Source organism: Macaca nemestrina, chromosome 18 (genome assembly GCF_043159975.1).
Source record: "Macaca nemestrina isolate mMacNem1 chromosome 18, mMacNem.hap1, whole genome shotgun sequence".
NCBI classification, from domain to species: Eukaryota; Metazoa; Chordata; class Mammalia; order Primates; family Cercopithecidae; genus Macaca; species Macaca nemestrina.
Genome location: NC_092142.1, coordinates 14,616,792 through 14,639,309, shown reverse-complemented (window position 1 = coordinate 14,639,309; position 22,518 = coordinate 14,616,792). Strand labels below are relative to the sequence as shown.

At 41.8% G+C, this 22,518-nt stretch overlaps 1 protein-coding gene across 11 annotated transcripts in view; it reads right to left on the bottom strand.

Annotated features, from left to right (window-relative positions):
- MRTFB (myocardin related transcription factor B) overlaps nucleotides 1-22,518 on the bottom strand; it is a 262,686-nt gene that overhangs the window by 16,250 nt on the left and 223,918 nt on the right. For 10 of the 11 annotated variants that reach the window (XM_071084138.1, XM_071084137.1, XM_011717424.2 and 7 more), the window contains 5 exons: nucleotides 17,371-17,508; nucleotides 11,178-11,425; nucleotides 5,794-5,926; nucleotides 3,645-4,682; nucleotides 2,074-2,229 (listed from right to left, as the gene is read on the bottom strand). In XM_071084138.1, coding sequence (XP_070940239.1) covers nucleotides 2,074-2,229; nucleotides 3,645-4,682; nucleotides 5,794-5,926; nucleotides 11,178-11,425; nucleotides 17,371-17,508 — 1,713 coding nt within the window. Of the gene's footprint in view, nucleotides 1-2,073; nucleotides 2,230-3,644; nucleotides 4,683-5,793; nucleotides 5,927-8,956; nucleotides 10,844-11,134; nucleotides 11,426-17,370; nucleotides 17,509-22,518 lie in introns of those variants that run through there. The other variant, XM_071084146.1, reaches the window with a different exon arrangement.

Sequence of the window (22,518 nt, the reverse complement as noted above, 5' to 3'; positions counted from 1 at the left end):
TGCCCACCTCGGCCTCCCAAAGTGCTGGGATTATAGGCGTGAGCCACGGTGCCCGGCCTACTCTCAAGTATTTAATGGCCATGACTAAGCTAATAATCCCAAGTCACTGCTCTGTTTCCAACCTTGCTCCCAGGCATCAAAGCCACTTACATCATCTTCCTAGGTATCTCAAATTAAAAATATTCCAAATGATTTTTCTCCTTTTTCCCCACTACCCCCTGCCTCTCAGCTTCTGAGGGAAAATAATTCTTGGTTCTGCCTTTTTAAAAACTTAGGTAAATAGGACTATCAGTCAACTCTGCTTTCTCCCTCAGTGTTCACACATCTCACTGACGCCTCTTGAATCTGCCGCTGCTCTCTGCTGTCCTGCGCCTGGCCCTCACTATCTATCACAGGAATTCTGCAGCAGCCTTGCGGCACAGACCCCCCATCACAACGTGTTCTCAAGGCATGGCCCCTACCACTCTCATTGGCTCTCCTGATTTAGGTAAAACCCTAATCTTTGCCTGGCATGTAAACTGCTTACTACTTGGCCCCCTTTCCATCCTACCTAAAACCTCAACCTGCTATGGTCACTGAATTTTCCAGTTTCTTGAAAATTTCTTCTAATACAAGCAAGGCCCCATTTAAAACTGGCCCCCTTTGGAGAGGCTATTTTCTGTTCTAACAGGCAAAGGTAAGAACTTCCTGCTGCGGAACTCCAAAATGTTTTGTTTAGCACCTCCATCAAGAGCCACAAGTTTTAGGGTCTTTTACAAATATGTGTCTATATTGCTGATATTGTAACTGTATTTCATAGAACTTGGTTTGCTCATAAAAATACTTAACACGTTCTATAATACTAATACTCCAAAAAACCTCTGTATTTCGTAAGCAGGAAAGTCTATGTGTATATACCTCAAACAGTACAACCTCGATGGTGATGAGTTCTGTAAATATACTCCTATTTGAAACAATTAAATTTCCTTATATTTGGTAAAAAATTACTTCCTTTACACTAGAAGTAATCATTCCTAATTCTAGTATCTTGACACTTAGTGAAAAAGCCCTTACTTATCCTATCTACATATTTTTCCCTTTCCTCCCTAAAACAAATTTTCTTAACATTTGAACATTTACTAAGCTTTTAATTACACTAAATGGTATTTTGAGCTTTCCCCAAACTCAGTAACATACAACCATGATTCCTTTAGCAGAGGAGATTCTGAAGCAGCACATCTGTTACATGTGACTGCTGCTTTCTGTCCCCAAAGCTGGTTTCACCCAGACAGTTCACACTATCCTGAGGCAGATCACAGGCACAACTCATTACCTGGGTTCTTTTATGTTGAAGAGTAAAACTCTGGGATTAATAATTTTCAAGGTTTAAAAGAGTAAGACCTATTTTTGAGGCCTAAGATTTTTCTAGCAAGGAGATGTGCACGTAGCTCCACCTACTGGCTACTGGGGAATGTGGGAGAAAGTTTTTGGTAGGTATTTGTGTAGAGGACACTGAATCCTAGACCACCAACTTCATTTTAAAGATGAGGTAACTGACTCTCAGAGAAGGTAAGTGAATTTTGTGTGAGGCCAAACACCTAGGCAATGGTGAAGTGGAATTGATGAGACCTTCTGGGCTCTTAATCTGAGATGGCAAAGTCTTACAAATGCATTTCAAGATCTTATTCAACATAAACATTTTGGGAGTATATTTTTCATCTTCAAATACCTTTTCCAAGGGAACAGCGTATCTTTTTTTCTACAGTATGTTTAATTTGAAAAAATTTATTTTAAAATTCAGTAAATTTAATATATGAGGATTGAAAACAAATACTTTTGAAACTTTCCCTTGGAAAAGGGGTTAACTGTGAAGGCAAGCTGTCTTTCAGTAATGAAAAGCTTTCTCCATTCCAAATAACTGGGAAATCTGCAGCCAAACGGCATCTGACCTAAGGCTCATTCCATCGGAGATGGATCACAGAACAGAATGAACAGGAGCTTCCCAAGGCTAATTTTACGAAGACGCTTGTTGAATGGATGATTGGAGGGTGGTAAAAATCAGTGACAGTTTACTGCTCCTTGGCATTTACAAACCTTTCTGACTTGTTGAGGCTGACTGAGCACATGCTGTGGGAACGTGTCTTGTGTCTGAGGTACAGCTGGGGCCAAGCCTGAGGCCAAGGCAGCAGTTGGTATTTGTGCAGCAGTTGCTATCTGAGGCTGAGTCTGCATTCCTGCTTGTGGTGAAGTCTAGGGAGGTGAATTGAAAAAAAGTCAATTTAATTGTCAGAATCAAAGTTAGAAATCACAATTTAGATGTAGAATCACTGGTCACTTGGGGATTGTATCTAAATGAAGACCAAGGCTACAGATACACACTTCATCTGCACAGAAATCTGAACTTTAATGATTCTAAACCAGAGAGGGAAACACCAGACCAGTCATTGCATGCTCTTACTATTCCTAAGTAGCTAAGATTTTCATTTGAAAATTTTGAGAAAATGGAAATAATAAGAACCTAAGTTCTACACATAATAGCTCAGGTATTGTAATACTTGAAGAGCAACAAGGAAACTTGTGAGACCTAACTGTCCCAATTGCTTTTGGTAAGCTGCGTGTGCATTCCCTGGGAGCCGGCAAGGGGCCAGGGCGCCCTCAGACCCAAGGATAAAAACACGGTTCTCGTTTCTACTACAGCAATGGCAGATTTGGACCAAAAAATTTAAGGATTTATTATGGAATAGACTTTCAATTTTGCAGATACCCTAAAGATAAAACAGAGGAATTAGAATTTTTTGCATGTGCCAAAGGGTCTGCAGGCCCTGCCTCCTAACCACAAGGATACAAGATGACTCCTCTCGCCTGTTTCAGGTATTTGGGTGTCGAGGCTGAGGAGCACTAGTTCAAATGGTTTCTTGTTCACTCGTGGTCCATGTTTGGTTAAAACTTACCAAAACTGCATGACACAGAACAACCTCAGGCAAATACACAGGTTGTGTAGGCACAAAAGGGAATTTCATGCTCATCAGTGTTTTCTCATCTTTTTCAATTACATCCTCACTCCTAAATATTTGGTCATGTTTTCCTTAGTTTAGACATCTTCATATAAGCAGTGACTTTCGAGAACTAAATGTGGGAGGCAGAATATAAAAATGGGCATAAGAATAAAGGCTCTGCGGGCAGAACACCTGGGTTTAAATGCCAGCTCCATCCTTGGGGAACTCACTTGAGTACTCCTAGGCCTCAGCTCCTTATCCAGAGAGGGGTCGTATCACTTACATCTTCTAGGAGAAGGGAGGATGCAGTGAAGCCAGCCATTTAAAGTACTAGATGCTGTGCCTTGCCAGAAGAAGTGCTCAGCAGCAGAGACTATGATCACAATGATCAAGTCACTGGTGTGTAAAAAAAAGGTCTGCATGGATGACACTGTGTTCATTCAAGGGAAAAGGTAACAGAACTAGAAAAGCACCCTGTGTTTGTTTTCACTATATAAAAAGTGCTAGATACTCAGATTTCTGAATAACCCTCTCACACATGCGTATGTTTCCTCTGTGAGGTCTGCTCTGGATGCATTTATGAAAGAACGCAGGTATGGTTCCTTCCTTAGCAGGGTTTGCATTCCAAGCATGCTGTAAGGCAAAGTAGTTAGAAGATACACTTCACACCTGGAGTTTGAGGCTGCCTACAGGGAGTTGCACTGAGGTGACACTCGAGCCCTGGATGGACACTGGGAGCAGGAGCTGAGCAGTCTGCGTGGTCAGTAAAGCCTGGGGCTGAGCAACAACAGCAGGTGGTGGCTGTCCCTGGGAACTCACATAAAACTGTGAGACAACACTCTGCTGCTCTGCCTGGGCCACAGGGACCTCTTGCTTGATAACTACAGCCTTTTTGGCAACAAGGGTCTGGCCACCTGTAGAGACGGGCTGGCCTACAGTGTGGCTGGCTACTGGGATGGGCTGCCTGGAGCTGGAGCAGTCGGGGAGTGAGGCCTCGTCTTTGATGGAGGAGCCAAGGCTGCTGTGCTTCTGATCTGACTTGTTGACAGAATGACCTGGGGCACTGGGCTGGGGTTCCAGGGGCCGCTGTTGCTGCCCTCGTTTTTCAACCTCAAGTTGCATTTTCAGCACTTCCACAAGCTTCTGCTCTTGTTCCAGTTTCCTCTTCAGTTCTTCGATTTGCTTCTCTTTCTCCTGAAGCTTGCGATCCTTCTCGGCTGCATCCAGTTCCAGGTTCGACAGAGTGCTGCTGGTAGGACTCAGACTGTCTTCATTACTTGTCATTCTCAAAGGAGATGAACTCAAGAACTGTGAAGGAGACATCATGGTCATAATCTCGGTGAAAGTGTCTGCCATATTTGTGTCATCGGTACTAAGACTGGACTGTTCAGAGGGAGATGGTGAAATGGGCAGAGGGGAATGAACATTTTCCACACGGGCTGCGTTGCTGGTTCCTGTAGATGGCAATTCTGCCTTGAGAGTAGAGACTGGGCTAGTCACAGTGTTGTGTAGTGTTGTAACCGGCAAGGCCACAGTGACTTCTGGGTTACTGGTGACAATGGCTGACGATGACACTGCCACGATGCCCCCAGCAGCAAGGCCGCTGCTGTTCACTTCCTGGTAGGGTTTCAGGCGCTCAATGAGGTCTGGTTTGGTGCCTGACACGGGCAGACCCCTTAACTTCAGTTCTGTCTTCAGTTCTGACACCTGGAGGTACAAACAAAGCAGATCTCTTGGTATTGGAGCTTTCTGGCAAATCTACAGTACACTTTTGTGATGGGAAAGGTGCCTATGTCTGTCAGACAACTCTGTGTTACTGCACACCTGAAAGTGGAACTGGTTTTCTATTTAAGCACACAGAAACAGATAACTACAGACTAGAAGTACTCGGAGCCAGTGATACAGTAAGGGTTTTTAGAGGGTAATTCCGCTTTTATGTCAAATCAGAGAGATACTACCAGGAATGATGACGGTACAGCTGCATTTACTGAGTAGCTGCCATGTGCAAGACACTGTTGGAAGTGATCTATTCTTTCCACTCGTCTTCACATGACCCTATGAGATATCGGTATCATTATTCTTCCCATTTTACAGATCAGGAGGCAATGGGAAGAGAGAGGTTGCAGCACTCACTCACGGTACCACAGATAATAAAAGGCTGAGCTGTAATAGAAACCTAAAAAGGCTGGCCCTAGAGCTCATATTCTTTTTTTTTTTTTTTGAGATGGAGTCTCGCTCTGTCGCCCAGCCCAGGCTGGAGTGCAGTGGCGCGATCTCGGCTCACTGCAAGCTCCGCCTCCCGGGTTCACGCCATTCTCCTGCCTCAGCCTCCCGAGTAGCTGGGACTACAGGCGCCCACAACCGCGCCCGGCTAATTTTTTGTATTTTTAGTAGAGACGGGGTTTCACCGTGGTCTCGATCTCCTGACCTTGTGATCCGCCCGCCTCGGCCTCCCAAAGTGCTGGGATTACAGGCGTGAGCCACCGCGCCCGGCAAGCTCATATTCTTAACTGTTACATTTTCCTGCTTCTCCCAAACTTGGCATTGAGCAGGGAAGAAAAAAAAAATCACAGCCTCTGGAATACAGCAGAACTGGCAGGTGCCCGCACAAGGTACACACTCAGTAAACGACAGTTATTGGTTGCTTTAAAAGAAAATTTAGTGGAATTAAAAAGAAAGTACCTTTATAAAGATGATCATATTGTTGGTAAAGTTGAATGTCTATTGAAAACTACGTAATGTCTGCTAGACAAATCTGGCAAATCATTTACATGTTTGTGGTACTCAGGGGTGAATAAGCTCCAGTTGGAATTGTCACCTTTAAGTCATCCAGGCTAGAAGGCAGAGGTCCTGGCTTTCTCACAGGAGCAGATGTATTCTGTCTTGGTGTGTTAGGTGTGGTATTGTTCAAAGCTGAATTCCCACTGTTACTAGTTTTGTCATTGAGTGGCCTTCAAAAGAAAAAGAAAATTAGAGTTTATAATAAAATAATTTCTAGATTTGACATTGTTTCTATTAACAAGTTGACTAACTTATGAAGAGAAAGATACCATGGTCATGGATTTGGAAGGCTGAATATTGTAAATATGCCAATTACATTAGATCTCAATGAAATCCCTGCAGGTTTTGTTTGTTTGCTAGCGTGGTGGAAATTTAGAAGGCGATTCTAAGCTTTATATGGAAATGCAAAGGACCAACAATGGCCACGAATCCTTGAAGAAAAGCAAAGCTGGAAGAGTCACACCACCAGACATCAACGCATAATTAACGTAGGATGTTGCTGATACAGGGACAGAACGACAGGCAAATGAGAGACTCCCAGCAAATCCAGAAACGGCCCTCTGCATACCTGGACCCTTGAGTTACCAAAAAGAGGACACCGTGATGTAGTGGAGAGAGGGCGGGACTTCTGATGGCACCACGCTACGCTGGAAATTCACACAGAAAAAACATGGCTCTTGATTGGCCCCACCTCACCTTGTTCCCAAAATCTACATGTGAATTATGAAAATCTTTCAGGAAAACAGAACAGTATCTTCATGGTCTTTGGGTAGGAAAGATTTCTTAAATAGGACATAAAAAGCACTAAGTAAAAGGGACATCTTTAAGACAGTGAAAAGTCAAGCCACAGTGCAGGACAACAGATCCCTAATATATATTTCTGACAAAGACCTCATATCTAAAGTATATAAAGAGGTCTTTTAAAATCAGTAAGAAAGAGACAGAAAACCCAGTGGAAAAGTAGGGGAAAAATCTCAGATGTGTCACAAGAAAGCTTATCCCAATGGTCAATAAATTAAAGGAACAATGGTTCAACCTCATTAGGTATGCGGAAAACGCAAATCACAACAGAATAGCCCTGCATTTTCAGCGGAATTGCTATAATAAGTAAGACTGACACCAAGTACCTGGGACAACCACAACAATCACACACTGCTGGCAGAGGTGTGAATGATGCAGCTATTTTGGAAAACTGTACTAAAGAAAAACATCTTTTCTTTGAAACTTTTCTTTCGTAGTACTAAAGGAAAATATCTGCCTATCCTATGATCCTGCAATTCCATTCCTAGATAGACATCTAAAGAAAGACACATGTATGTATACCAAAAGACAGACTATTTGCTACGGGGTGATTCATAATAACCCCAACTGGAAACAACCCAACTATGCATCAAGAGTGAGTTGGATGGTTAAATTACGGTACAGTCAGCCACGAAATATTAAACAAACAAAAAAAAGAACTGCTATCGGCACCAACAAAGATGCTCCTAGGTATACTGTAAGATTGCATGTATATAAAGTTCAAAAACAGGCAAAACTACACTTTGGAAGGCTGAGGCGGGCAGATCATGAGGTCAGGAGATTGAGACCATCCTGGCTAACATGGTGAAACCCCGTCTCTACTAAAAAATGCAAAAATTAGCTGGGCGTGGTGGCGGGCACCTGTAGTCCCAGCTACTGTGGAGGCTGAGGCAGGAGAATGGCATGAACCCAGGAGGCGGAGCTTACAGTGAGCCGAGATTGCGCCACTGCACTCCAGCCTGGGCGACAGAGCGGGACTCCGTCTCAAAAAAACAAAAAAACAGGCAAAACTAATCTCTGCAGATAGAAGTCAGGATCATCACAGAAAAGGGACACAAAGGGGGCTTTTGGGGTGCTGATAATGTTCTTGGTTTGAGTATTGGATACAGGAGTGTATTTATTTTTGTATCAATTTTCACTTACAATTTATGGACTTTTCTGTATGTAAGCTATACTTCAATTTAAAAAGCTTATTTAAGAGAAGTTGGTGCATCACTTGTCAAATTCTACTACAGTTAGGTGCTTTGTACTAATCTCCCTAAACTTTCAGTATTAAAACCAGATCCCCACCTAACATCTTCCAACTGTGATACTCTTCGTAACAGTGGTGTTTCCTTTCTGGATGGTTGCTACCATACAGCCGATTCCACTGCAGCTTCAGACTTGGTGCCGAAGCCAAGAGACTTGGAATTCCACATTCTGAAACAGGGATTTGAGGTGACAGTGCCTATGGGGTGATGGCCATAGTTGGGTGAGCTTTCTCTGAGGAGTTCTGGGAAGTCTGTGGTTGAAGCCAATGCTGGCTTTGTCAATAGCTAACTCTTGGCATTCACTTTGGGGGTATTCTAAAACCTGGCTGAATTTTGTTGAAGTTAAATACTTGAAATCTTTGGGATGAAGTTTCTTGTTACTGGATGAAATGACAAATATTTTATGCATCATTGTTCTCCTTTATAAAAATTCAACTGTAAAATCTCAGAGTTACGAAAACATTTTCTTTAAATCAATGTTTCTCCACCTTATTTTCATTCATTAGTGTGAATGAGCCTTTTAGACATTTTTCTCCAAATCTCTCTCCCCATGAAGTTTCAACACCACATACTGCATGTATTTATGGACTGCACGTAAGTCTGTGCTTTATTACATAAGAGTAATCTCCCTGCTGAGCCACCTTTTGCTTCCTTGTGAATGGTATTATCCCCTTGAGAATGAATGTAATTATTCTACTCATGCTGTTTTTTTTTCCTGTTGAGATTCTATAATACTCTACCTATTATAATGAACAGTTTAGTATTTCGCTCAATCTTTAAAATAATATAAACATGTTATTCTATTTTTCTCCCAAATCATTAGAGGGAGAGAAAAAAAAAAGGAGAGGGTTGCTGATGAATGTGATTGGCAGATGAGAGACCTGAGTTCAGAGGGATGCAGTGGCCTTCGGGGACCTCCAGTGACTTCCCACTGTGCGGACAAGCTGGGCTGGACTAAAGCCCAGTCCATTTGGGCGCTTGCTCCTTTGTGGTGGCAAAGGGCTACATGATTCAGGTAAAATCCTACCACTATGGGCACTGTAGGACTTCCACATTCAGTTTCTTGTAATGGAATTTTGATAAATATAAACAGTGCGTTAGGAAACAAGGTCTCCATTTTTAGGATCTGGAAACTGAACAGGACTTACATTCTTTTTGTGGTTAAATAATACACAAAAACAAGTGTTCTTTCTCCTTCTAGTATCCTGGGTCTTTTTGTATGATAGTGTTCTTGGGTGAGCCTGGTTATTGTAGAGGTGCTGAATGTCTGAGGAGGAGAGGGGAACTGAAGCCTTAATGGAAAGACAAAGAACTGGTAACAGTTGAGCAAGCCCACACCTCTGATGGATTCTTCCCATCTACAAAGCCCAACCGCACAGCCAAATTCTTTCATTACAGAAAAGACTGTTTCAAAGATATCAAAAAAATCCTTTGGGATTTTCACCTTAACAGCGTCCTCATCTGGGAATGGGGTCAGTAACAGCAATTCCTCCTAGATTTGCAGCAAAGATGAGGATGATGCACAGTTTTAAGCACAATGCATTGTACATAGTAACTGTGAGCCATCATTACCATTATTATTATTATTGGTGCCCAAAGCCAAAGGAGGATGGCAGTGGAGGAGGCCTCCCTAGGGCCTGGACAAAGCTGCAAAGTAGCAGCAGCTTGTCTCTGATTCTCTTCCAATTCTCTTTGGTCTCTCCTGATTCCCTTCCAATGTCAATAGCTCACTTGGGCCTGCTTGCTGTTAAAATAGTAACTGGATACAAAGTTCTTTCTCTCTTCATCTCCATACCCTGATGTTTTAGATTTAAGTACTTCACAATTAGGTCTGAATTACTAACAGGTTTAATCTTCCTCAACATATCTGAATCTTAAGAGGGAAAAGAGGGGCTACCTATGAGGGAATGCTTAGGCTACATGTAGAAAACAGAAGTTTCTACAGATCATGTAATCGTAAGTTGAATGACTTGATCACGGCTAGTAATTTTTCATTATCATGAACTTTTGCATCTTTTTCAAGAGTCAAATGAAAATATTTCTTTTTCCAGAAAAGTGAGGAAAATGAAGACAACATCTTTGCATTTTTATCTGTTTCCCAGAAAAAGCATATTGGGAATGTATATCCAGAAATTTTCTTTATTACATTAATTAAAATTAGCCATTGATGTCTTGCTGTGAATTCAGTTTCAGAAATTGTCAGAATTCACTCCCTTCTGTCCCCCCTAGTTGGGTTACAACTTTGAAAACACCTTTCTTCTTAGCAGTTGCTGGTCACCAAGGCCTTTAACTGTCTTCTGAAACACTCCCTCTGCTGTCAGAGCTCTTCACTGTCTCTAGACGTCCCTGCAACACCAGCATCCAGGTGTTCTTTCTTACATTGCAGCCTCACCACGTTAGCAGCCTGCTCTGAAGCACTCCGTTGTCTATCTGCTGTGTCGAGTAAGACTCTTCTGCCCAGCTTCAAGTCCCCTTAGACACTGGCTGTATTCGATTTTTGTCTTCCACTTTTTTTCTTAAAAATTAATCAGATTCTTTGTTTAGGCAATGTTTCTCATCTTCCAATGAAGAGAGGCACTACTTACTCTATTCTTTCCTCTGTACTAGTGCTCATAGCATTCCCCTGTGCCTGGAAAGGCCCTTCTTGAGCCTTCTATATACAAAGATCCTGCCTTTTCCACCAGGCTTTCCTTTGACCACTCCAGCTTTCATGCCCATCTTTCTCCTATTTTAGCTGTCTATCACAGGTCTTATACTACTTATGCTTTTCTCAGAGCATCTAGTACTATTTTGTTGTTCTAATAATAGGCAAATCTGGATGAATAATTGTGAAAAGGCATTTCTAACTTGTAAAAATTCAGAACCTATTTTGGAGGACAGAAACTGGACTGGAATGCAGGCCATTCTCACCATGTGGACTTCAGACACTGTATGATAAGCTCTGATAACAAAGAAATGAAAATCATCACTGAGCACAAATAAATGACAATATTCAACTTTTGGTAACTTATAGTTCCTCATAAAAAACCACAGAGGCTGGGCGCAGTGTCTCAAGCCTGTAATCCCAGCACTTTGGGAGGCCGAGGCGGGTGGATCACGAGGTCAGGAGATTGAGACTATGATGAAACCCCGTCTCTCCTAAAAATACAAGAAATCAGCCGGGCACGCTGGCAGGAGCCTGTAGTCCCAGGTACTCAGGAGGCTGATGCAGGAGAATGGCGTGAACTCGGGAGGCGGAGCTTGCAGTGAGCCAAGATCGCGCCACTGCACTCTAGCCTGGGTGACAAAGCGAGACTCTGTCTCAAAAAAAAAAAAAAAAAAAAAAACCACAGAAAACCCCGCGTCGAGGACAGCATGGGCCCCGCCGTACTTGAATGGTGCAGGCAGGATGGTCTGGTAGTTGTAGTGCTGCTTCTGCTGACTCAGGATCTGCAGCTGCAGGAACAGCTGCTGCTGCTGGAGCAGGCGGGCGTAGTTGGAGTCCATCTGCGGCTCGTTCTTCTCACCCTTCTGATCTGGTGGAATGTATTGGTGGTATTTTAACTTCTTTACCCGTGGTTTGGGATCTTTGCACTTTTTGCTACGGTGTTTGTCATTTGGATTCTTGGGATGGCTTTGCTATTTTTGAGAAAAAGAAAATAACATTTAAAGACATGTCACCACATGAAATCTATTGTACTGTATGCCTAAATGATTTGAAATTAAAAAGAAATGTACCTTAGATACGGGTACAGCCACTTTGGAAAGCAACATGCTAAATCCATTTCAAGAGCCATGAAAACTTTTGCATATTAACTCTGACCAAGAAATGTTCTGCTGCTGCACTGTTCCCTCAGGGTATGGGCAAGGGCCTCAGCATGAGCTATTCAAACTCAACGCACACTGACCTTGGGTCTCCTGTGTGAACACGCTACCAAGTGCTTACACATATAATCTCCTAGTGAAAAACAAGCTGCATGCTAAATATCCAATGGGAAAAGATTAAGTATACTTCACCAAAACCATGTAGCAGCTAAAAATTCTGTAGAGAATATGTAAAAATGAAAAAATGCTTATAATGAGAAGAAAACAGAATATAAACTATCTCTAAGGAATATAACACAAAAACTAAAATACTGAGTGTGACATGAACATGAATTTAAACATTTGTCAAAAATATTACATTTTTCCTTTGAAACTGGGATGTGAGACCATGTATCTCTCATCTTAAGATTAGGAATCAGATGATGTTTTCCTGAGTTCTTGTTGTTTTCTCAGTTTTTAAGTTATCAGATCACTTTATACTTTTCAGTATTCAGATTCTAAGATAGCTTCATCTGAAAAAAACCCACCCAAACAAAAAATATAGGAATGTATTCCTAAGCTTCTTTAGGGAACATATCCAACTTAATACAAAGACTTTGAGAAGTACTTAATTAAATGGAGCTATGGTTATGATCATATCATATTCATATCCAAAGAATTAGGACACTACAATCAAAGAAGAATAAAAACTCACTGCATTCTGCAGGTTAGGAATAGTCTCATTTCTAATGTTAGGCTATTCTAACATTCATTTAATATGACTATTAACATTCTTTTTTATATCCTTCCTTTGGATATGTTTTAATATAATTGGGATGATACCATATATGCTTATTAGAAACGTGCCTTTCTCTCTCTTCACTTGATATGTCATGAATTCTTAAACCCCTTTATAAAAGAATGATTCTGCAACAAGATTTTTATGGCCATTTTTACATAACAGTTTGCGGACATAGCCAGCGGGGTGCTGGAGCCAGCTCTTACTCATGAGAACCAAATATGTGCTTCTTCTCCCTACTCCCCATTCAGCAATATCACATGGGTAGCCTGAAACTGGCCACTGTGGGAATATTTACACCATGGGAATTGGCAAAGGTTATAATCTGCCTTCTGAGCCCAGTCAGTTATTAAACATTTACTGCAATACTACGGGACATAATATAATCCAATTAACTAGGAGCCTATTTTTAAATGCTGGTAAATAAGAATTTATAAAAAGTAATTATGTATTGGAAATGATGGGTTCTTGTTAATCTCATCTCATGCTTTCAGACTTGAGCATCAGGACCTGGCCTCCTCCTACTTCTTTACTGACTCCTATGACACATCTGACACTCCCACTGCTGTTTTACTTTCTTCAACATTACTTCAGTCACTGTTCTTGATGATTTTAATATCCACATGTACATTCCTTCTAACATTCAGGTCTCTTAGTTCCTTGACTTCATTGCTTCCAGATATCTCATCTCCTCTCTCAGCCAGCCACTGTGTGATGATAGCCTAGATCTCAGAATTACTTGAACCTCCCTTGCTTCCCAGCATCCCAATCTCTGATACCCACCATGTGTTTTGTCAATTCACTCCATCCAGGATGCCAACTACAACAATTATTTGATGCCGCTGAGACCTACAATCCCTTTCTGTTACAACCTTTACATGTTTCTCACCTCCCTCCCTACCCAGCTATATCCAACGGTCCCCTCACTTGCACAGTCCCCTCTTTGTCATACATACCTGGCAAAACCCTTATCTAATTAATTCTGTCTCCTCCTGTTTCTCGACAGTGGCTCTACTGATGTTTCGAGCTAGGTAATTGTGTTGTGGGAACCCATCCTGTACACTGTTGGATGTTCAATGGCATCCTTGGCCACCACCCATTAGATGCCCCTAGCAACGTCCACCCACCCACCTCGTCCCCCGCATTGTGACAACCAGAAACATCTCCAGAAATTGCCAAATGTCTGTGGTGGGAGGCAAACTTACCCCTGCTGAGAACCAGTGGTCCACTTCATGCCTGTACTCATATAACTGAAAGTGGCTACAGGAAAAACATAAAATCATGCTGACAAGTCTCACTTTAAACTCGTGACCACCAACTTCAAGGGTTCATCAGTGCTACCTGGCCATCCTGTTACATTTTTCTGGTCCTTTAATTTTCCTACTCTTCTAGAATACTGCCTATCTTTTCTTCTCTCGCTAAACCTTTAGTATTTCACCCCCATCCTTACTGTCAACTGATGACCTCGCTGCCTAAACATGGAGAACAACATGTAAGGGATCAGCACAGAGCTGAGTGCCTGCCGGCACCGAGACTCTGCACTTTCCTTCCTGCTGGTATTGCTGTCTCAGGCTGGCCCTTCCCTCCTCAACTGGATTCTGTGTTCCCTTGCCCACAGCTGGCTGTGGTTCCCCATTCTTCTCTTGGATCACTCCACTGGATCACAAACAGCCTTCCTTGAACCTACAGTCCAATAAAGCTACAGACCCATTTCTGTGAGCTCTCAAGAAAAGCTTTCTGTAACACCATCTCCAGCTCTGCCTTTCAGGCTCTCTCGTGCCCACTCCAACTAAGTTTTCAGAAACTGTTCTTGTCAAGGTCGCTGTGCTTCAGCGTTAAACCAAGGCCAGTTCCCAGCACTCATTTTAACTAAGGCACAGCAGCCTTGATACATTTAGTCTCTCCCTTCTTGAAACATCATGTCTGGCTTCAGGGCTGCCTTGCCTCACTCTTGCTGGCTGTTTTTGCTGAGTCTCCTTTGCTGGTTCTCCTCTCGAAAATGGAGGCTCCCAAGGACTCACTTCTAACACAGCTTTTTCACCTGTACTTAGACCGTAGGTAATTTTACTGGGTTTCATGGCTTTAAACACCATTTATACACTGATGACCCACATTTCTATTCCCAACCTAGACCTCTCTCCTAACGTCTGCACTCATCTATCCAGCTGCCTCTAGGACATGACGAGAGGTGCCTGTACAGCATCTCACACTCCAGGTGTACTCCTTTCCATTACAGGATGTGGCAACTGCAAGTTGCTAGTCGCTTAGACATACAACAGTAGATGGTTCACAACTCCTCCTCTTCACACCACACATCCAACTTGTCTACAAATCCGGCCAGCTTAGCCTTCAAATACAGTCAAAATCCAACCACTTCTGTTATCTCGCCAGCTGCCACTGTCTCCTGCTGTGCATTTTACCTGTCTCTGCTTCTACCTTTGTGCACTACTCTTTCTAACTAACACATCAGCTCAAAAATCTTCCAGCACCTTCTTCCCTTAGTGGTAATACAAAGCCTAACTTCTTACAAGGCTCTACAGATGCTGTTCTCTGGCCACACCCTGTCTGCCTCTGCCATTGCTGTTGGAGTCAGCAATGGTGGAGGCGCTCATACTGGCTGCCTTGGTCAAACTTTCTTCCCATAGGTATCTTCATGGCTCACACTCTCACTTCCTTTAGATCTTCTTTCAGATCTCCAAATGTCATCTGCATATCCCCAGACCACTTCAATTAAAAGACACGTCTCTCCTTGTCTCCCCAGCACCCACATCCTCACATTATTCATCACCACCTGGCATACTCTATGTTAGTGATCTTTTGTTCCTTGCTTTATTCCTAGTACCCAGAACAGTGCCTGGCACACAGAAGGTGCTTGAAAAAGTATCTGTTGAACAAATGAATGGTGAATGTGCATGCTAACTGGAAATCACTTTAATTATCAGGCACTTAAAGTATATACCTCGATGTCAGAAAACACTTTCCCCCACTTATTCCTTCAATCTCACAATATTTATCAATTCACTATTTACCTGCTTTTTTCATTATCAATAATTCATCTTATTTGTTTTTGAGGCAGGGTCTCACTCTGTCACCCAGGCTGGAGTACAGGGGCATGATCTTGGCTCACTGCAGCCTTAACCTCATGGACTCAAGTGATCCTCCCACCTCAGCCTCCGAGTAGCTGGGAGCATAGGTGTTCGCCTCCATGCCCAACTAATTTTTTTGTACACTTTATAGAGATGGGGTTTTGCCATGTTGCCCAGGCTGGTCTCAAAGTCCTGACCTCAAGTGATCTGCCTGCCCTGGCCTCCCAAAGTGCAGGGATTACAGGCATGAGCCACTGCACCTGGCTATACATTTTATTTTTAGTCTTTTAAAACTGATCATAAGAATGAACGGGGTTTAGGATAATTTATACTCAAAATGGGGTTCGAGTATAACTGTTGTGGAGTGATAAAATAATTGACCCAGCCACAGTCCAGAAGGCACCTGTAGAGGAGGGGCACAGAAACATAGTAACTAGTGTTCCTCAGATGGAATCTATTACCTATCAGCCCCCACAAGCGAAGGATGGGAAACAGCTTTCCTCATAGAAATACTGAAAGAATTCTGGTCTGTTTCCTAATGTTTTCCTGTCCCCTCCTCTCTTGGCATAGTCCTAGAATTCTCTAACCAGTCCCTGAATTTCACATTCTTAAACAATGCTTCTTCCTCTAGAACCAAAGCCTTCCTTAAAGACATCAGTGAAGAGCAGACATTCAGAGAACGGGAGAGGCAGAGAACTCGTTTTGAGGACTGGCAGGGAAGGAGGGCTGTGCATGCAGACCCTCTCTGTGCGGTCAGGGTTGCATTGATAAGGATGTTGGGAGAGGAGGTAAAAACTGATTTCATTGGCAGAGTTGCCACTTGTGACCCTCTGGAATTTCTGACTCCAATGCTAAGCAACAGAAGATGGGGAAATACACTGATGTGTGTTCTGAAGCCACCAATACTCAGCCATGCTGACAAGAGCCTTCTCTCCAGGAAGGTCAAGGACAAGGACAGTCCTGGGGACAGAGGGCTATGAGGATATGCACTGTGTTCATCTGAAAGATGCTCCCTTGCCTCGAGAGTGCTGCAACAGGTAGGGGAGGCAGGAGAGAGCTAGACTTGGATTCAGGAGGTTGGGACCCTTCCTGGCTTTGTCATTTCTTCTTTGGGCCTCAGTCTCCCCATCTGAAAGGTGGTGAGAAGTTAGCTAACTATAATATCCTTTTTTAGTTTTAAAAGTTTGAGATGTATATTCTGCTAAACTATTCCTCACTTTATTCTCCTCACCCACCTTATCTACAAGTTCTAAGCACAATTCTAAAAAGTTTAAATCTGTTTTTCTCTTGTTTTATCTTAGTGGCCTGGGTGGCAGAACTGGGGCTTTCTGCATAGCCCTAGAAGTTTTTTTTTTTTTTTTTTTTTTTTTTTTTAAAGAGACAGGGTCTTGCTCTGTCACCCAAGCTGGGGTGCAATGGTGTGATCGTAGCTCACTGCAGCCTCAAACTCCAGGGCTCAAGTGATCCTCTTGCCTCAGCCTCCTGAGTAGCTGAGACTATAGGCATGCACCACCACCTCTGGCTTTTACATTTTTTGTAGAGATAGTGTCTTGGTATGTTGCTTGCTATGTTGCCCAGACTGTTCTCAAACTCCTGGCCTCAAGTGATCCTCCCACCTCAGCCTTCCAAAGCAATGGGATTACAGAGGTAAGCCACTCCATCTGGCCCCTAGTGTTTTAAACAGACTAAAATTTGTGCCATTTTTCTATGACTATAGCACAATTTCAAACATGAAGACCCCAGTCTAGCAAGTCTTTACATGGCTTGGTTTTTGAGACTTTGGGCTAAAAGGCAGGCTGAGCAAGTTGGATAAATGCCTTTGTCTTCCATTCACAAGGCGATAGACAGAGTCACAAATAAAGCCACCAAACCCACGGTGTATCCAAAGTACCCACCTTTACCAGCGCTGGGCCAGACTTTGCTGAGGACACAGTGTTTGTGGGGAGGACAGGAGCTGCAGGCCGAGGGGGAGGCTGATCTGCAGTTGGAGGAGTTTTCAAGAATTCAGGAACTGTTGGGGACACTGAAGCAAACTGAAGGAAAAGACAAAAAGGAACAAGTCTGTGAAATTAATGATCATAAAAACAGAAAAATTAGAATTACAAGAGAATGACCTATTTTTTAAGTCCACTAGAAAAGAAGCAAAGGAAAAATATATGTCTGAGGCCAGATGGTGGAATAACATGCTTTACGCCTCAGTGGAGCCAATCATTTAGTCTTTGCTCCAAGAGCAGTGAAGAACTAAAGCCAAGTAAGGTTAGATTGACGACACCGGAGTATTTTCTCAAAAAGACGGTCAGAAGCACTCTTTATTGGCAGGGAAAGAAAAGTCCAAGACACTTGTATATATGATCAAAACAATACATGGTATTCTTTTTTTTTTTTTTTTTTGAGACGGAGTCTCGTACAGACTGGAATGCAGCAGGGCAATCTTGGCTCACTGCAACCTCTGCCTCCCGGGTTCAAGCAATTCTCCAGCTTCAGCCTCCCAAGTATCTGGGACTACAGGCATGCACCACCACACTCAACTAGTTTTTGTATTTTTAGTAGAGATGGGGGTTTCACCACATTGGCTAGGCTGCTCTGGAACTCCTGACCTCAAGTGGTCCACTGCCTCAACCTCCCAAAGTGCTGGGATTACATGCATGAGCCATTGTGCCCGGCCAATATATGGTATTCAAAAAGTCCCTTTGCTATATAGGTCATGCTGACCCTGGCTGATCTAAACATGACGTTCATGCTTCCCTGCAGAGCCTGGTGAATGCCTGTATCACACTCGACCCACCCTCTGGCAGCATCCTTCCCGAATGCCCATGCCCCCCATGTGTCCGTAAATGTGCTTACACCCTCAGTTCCTCTCTCCAAATCTGACTAGAACTCTCATTAACCATATTCCCCCATTTCTTGCAACAGAAGATTTGAAGAATATATTTTGGGAAGGTTGACCTGTTTTACTGACAATATTACCTCTCCATACTTAAAACAAGAAGTTACTTTATTACCCAGGCCAAAATCAACAATTACTGAATCTCAGTTTGGGGTCACATATTAACAAAGGAAGCTACAGAAGTCTTTACTAGGTTTTATCAATTCTCACCAGCAATCTACTTTACATAGATTTTAAGTATTTGTTTATTGTAAAGAACAATTACTACTGTAATAAACTAGTCAAAATTTACATATTGATTACTACTTGGGACTTACTTATACCAGCCTTATCTTAAGGAAAAATGTCCTCCTTTACCACTTCCACTTCCCTGAACAACTCTTGAATTCATCACACCAACAATCAAAATCTTGTTAAAGTATTTGCATTTTAAAATAGCAAACTGTATTTTTCCTTCCTAAAATAAATGACCTGAAAACTTGGAGGGCTATTAGCAGCATGAAATATGAACTTTGGCACATACTGGTTAACTCAAACAAATATTTGTTTAATTGATGAATGGGCATTCCTTCTGGCTTTACTCACGCTAGGTCACGTTCTCAAGCCCAGCTGAGACCGTGTGTGTGCGAGTGTGCAATTAATCGTGCATGCCCGTGTCAGCTCTCTTGCTCCCTGAGGCTTCAGCTAATTTCAGCTTTTCAGTTATTAGTAACTGTGAATGTTGACAATATGAAAGACCTTACTTTGAAAGACGGCTGCATTCAATTTCATTTTTAAACAGAAATGAAGGGAAAGGGCTCATCTAAGAGACTGGACACCTGTGTTCCAGCAGACTTCTGACCGCAAAGAGCCCTGATACATCTGGATCCTCAGTGAATCTCTGACCAACCAAGACTCACACAAAGTGGAAGATGATGTTAGCTGATCACTTCTTTACTGAATATGACTTTACGTGGTTGGTTTTCCTTTCACCTTGCATATTTTTTTGAAATGGGGATACTTATCTGTGGGTCAATGTTCACAGAGGGGAAAACATTCCTTGGCTATTATGTAACTGGTGTGTGAAGCAGACTAAAATGTTTGAATTCTGAACTCTATATAGATTTCCTGGCATATAAATCCTACTTACCTGGCAAGCTATTTTACCAGTACAACCCCCACTGACTGAGGATAGTGTGATGAATTTGAGAGCAGTAAGTGTTAATCATATGAAAAATAATCCAGGAACATGGATGTGGTATCAAATGTAATATTTATGTCTTGCCTAAATTTCTAGACTGTGCCTAACTGTAGCCTTGATTACTGATACACCTATCTTATTAGCTCTTTTGGTATTTCAGCATGACTTTACTACCCAGAAAACCACAGATTCCAGCATAACACAAGAATAACCCAACTGAAATACAGGGATTGTTGACTCTACCTAATCTAAAGATAAACATATCAAAACTTCTAATTTTGCCAGCCATTTTAATGTGCTTTAGAAAGGACCAAAACACAACAAAAGCCCCTCCCTTCCCCTACCAAACCCCACTTAGACCATATCAAGGGCTCAGGCTCCTAGTGGCTAAAGTTAGCAAAAGAATCTAAATGTGAGTAATTCTGAAGTGACGTATTCCGAAAAGGATTAAACGAGTATCCAGGCCTGGAGCTGGGGGCCATAATGGTAGCGAATGAATGCAGGAACAGAAAACCAAATACCACATGTTCTCACAAGTGGGAGCTAACTAATGAGAACACATGGACACATACAGGGGAACAACATACACTGGCCTTCTTGAGCGTAGAGGGTGGGAAGAGGGAGAGGAGCAGAAAAAATAACTATTGAGTATTAGGCTTAGTACCTGGGTGACAAAAGAATCTACATCAAACTCCTGTGACACACAATTTATAAATACAGCAAACCTGCACATGTACCTGTGAACCTAAAATAAAAGTTAAAGTATTCAGGCCATAGAGATACGTAAACTTACTTTGTTCCATATAGTAAATTCAGCAATATGTCAAATTCTTAAAAGAATACTTTTAAGATTTAAAATGTAAATAGGTTTAAATTGCCACCAAGACCTAAGTTCAACTTATGTTCTACAAAAATTTAATTTCAAAATGATTCTGAATTGCTTCCCCAAAGAAACAAAAAAAGCTGCAAATTTTGCTTTGTCTTATTGGATCCGACTACTGTTTCATTACAGGTTACAGGTCTCACAAGGGCCAGATCTTTAATTTTCATCAGAAACCCATATAAGACAATGTCAGAAAGACGGTTTTTAATGGATATTTATGCATTTAAAAAAAAAAAAACTAAAAAGGCACTGTTGATCATAAAGACTGACTTTTCTCCTACTAGAAACAGCTACAGGAAAGCTTTGCCACAATATAAAAAAACAAGTCAGAGCAAACCTCTCAGCTGATTAAAGCTCTATCCTGTCTCAGATGTCTGCACTGTTCCTGCTGCAAAACGCAGTGCACAGGCCGAGGGCCAGTCATTGCTTCCGGACTGTTCCTTTTTATTAGAATTTCTTTTGTGGTCTTGAGGGACAGAAACTAGATACTTAAAAACAAAGCTTTTCTGTATTACAGATTTTACGTCAATAATAAATGTTTTTAATTTAGGATGCAGCAGAGTTCTTAACTAAGATGGCAATATGCAAATAAGAAAGTCAAAATGCAATTACTCTTTAAATATTGTTTTCATATTCTAATCCCCAAATAAAATGAAAAATGAACGAGTTGAATAAAACAAAAATCACACATTGTATGTTTAATAGATGAATATTTTATGTAAAACTCTAGCTTTGTTAAAATGTATCACCTAGCACTGACCATTTGTTCCTGTAATATATAAGTTTAAGCATTTCACTTTTAGAATAAGTAACTGAATATTAAAAGTGAATTTCCTTGCACAGAATCTAGTGCTTCATGACCTGATTGGTAGTGAGGATGTGCACGTATCCCTGCTTTAAAAGTGCATTTAAAAAATTATACTAAAATGTATATAACATAAAATATACTATTTAACAATTTTTAAGTATATGGCATTAATTACATTTATATTGTTCTGCAACCATCACTACCAGAACCTCCAGACTGGTTCATGTTCCCAAGCAAACTCTATACCTTAACCAGTGTCCCCCTGGTTCCACATTCCCCTCACCCCCAGGCAATCATCATTTTCTTTTCTGCCTCTATGATTTTTACTATTCTAGAATCTTACATAAGTGGAATCATACAGTATTTGTCTTTTTGTGACTGGCTTGTTTCATTGAACATAATGCTAGAGTTTCATTCATGATGGATTGCAGAATCTCCTTCCTTTTTAAAGGCTGAATACTATTCCAACATACATGTATAGCACATTTTGTTTATCCATTCATCTGGCAGTGGACATTTGGGTTGCTTTCACATTCTGGCTATTGTGAATGTTGCTGCTATGAACAGGGATATACAAGTATCTTCTGATCTAATGATCTAATTCCTGTTTTCTATTCTATTTTTTTTTTTTTTTTTTTTTTTGAGATGAAGTCTAGCTCTGTCGCCCAGGCTGGAGTGCAGTGGCACGACCTCAGCTCACTGCAACCTCCACCTCCCAGGTTCTAAGAGATTCTCCTGCCTCAGTCTCCTGAATAGCTGGGATTACAGGCATGTACAACCACGCCCAGTTAATTTTTGTATTTTTAGTAGAGATGGGGTTTCACCATGTTGGCCAGGATGGTCTCGATCTCCTGACCTCGTGATCCACCCACCTCGGCCTCCCAAAGTGCTGGGATCACAAGTGTGAGCCACCGTGCCCGGCCCTGTTTACTTTTGGGCATATACCCATAAGTGGAATTGCTAGTTCATTTAGCAATTCTATTTTAATTTTTTGAAGACTGAACACTGTCCACAGTGGCTATACCATTTCACATTCCCACCAACAGTATACAAGAGTTCCAATTTATCCACATCCGTCCAAACTTATTTTCTGTTCTTTTGATAGTAGCCAATGTGATGGGCATGAGGTGGTATCTTGTAGTTTTGATTAGCATTTCCTTAATGATTAGTGATATCTAGTATCTTATTAGATGCTTACTAGCCATTTGCATATCCTCTTAAGAAAGATGTCTATTCAAGTCCTTTGCCCTTTTTTTTTTTTTTAAGATAGATAGACTGCAACAAA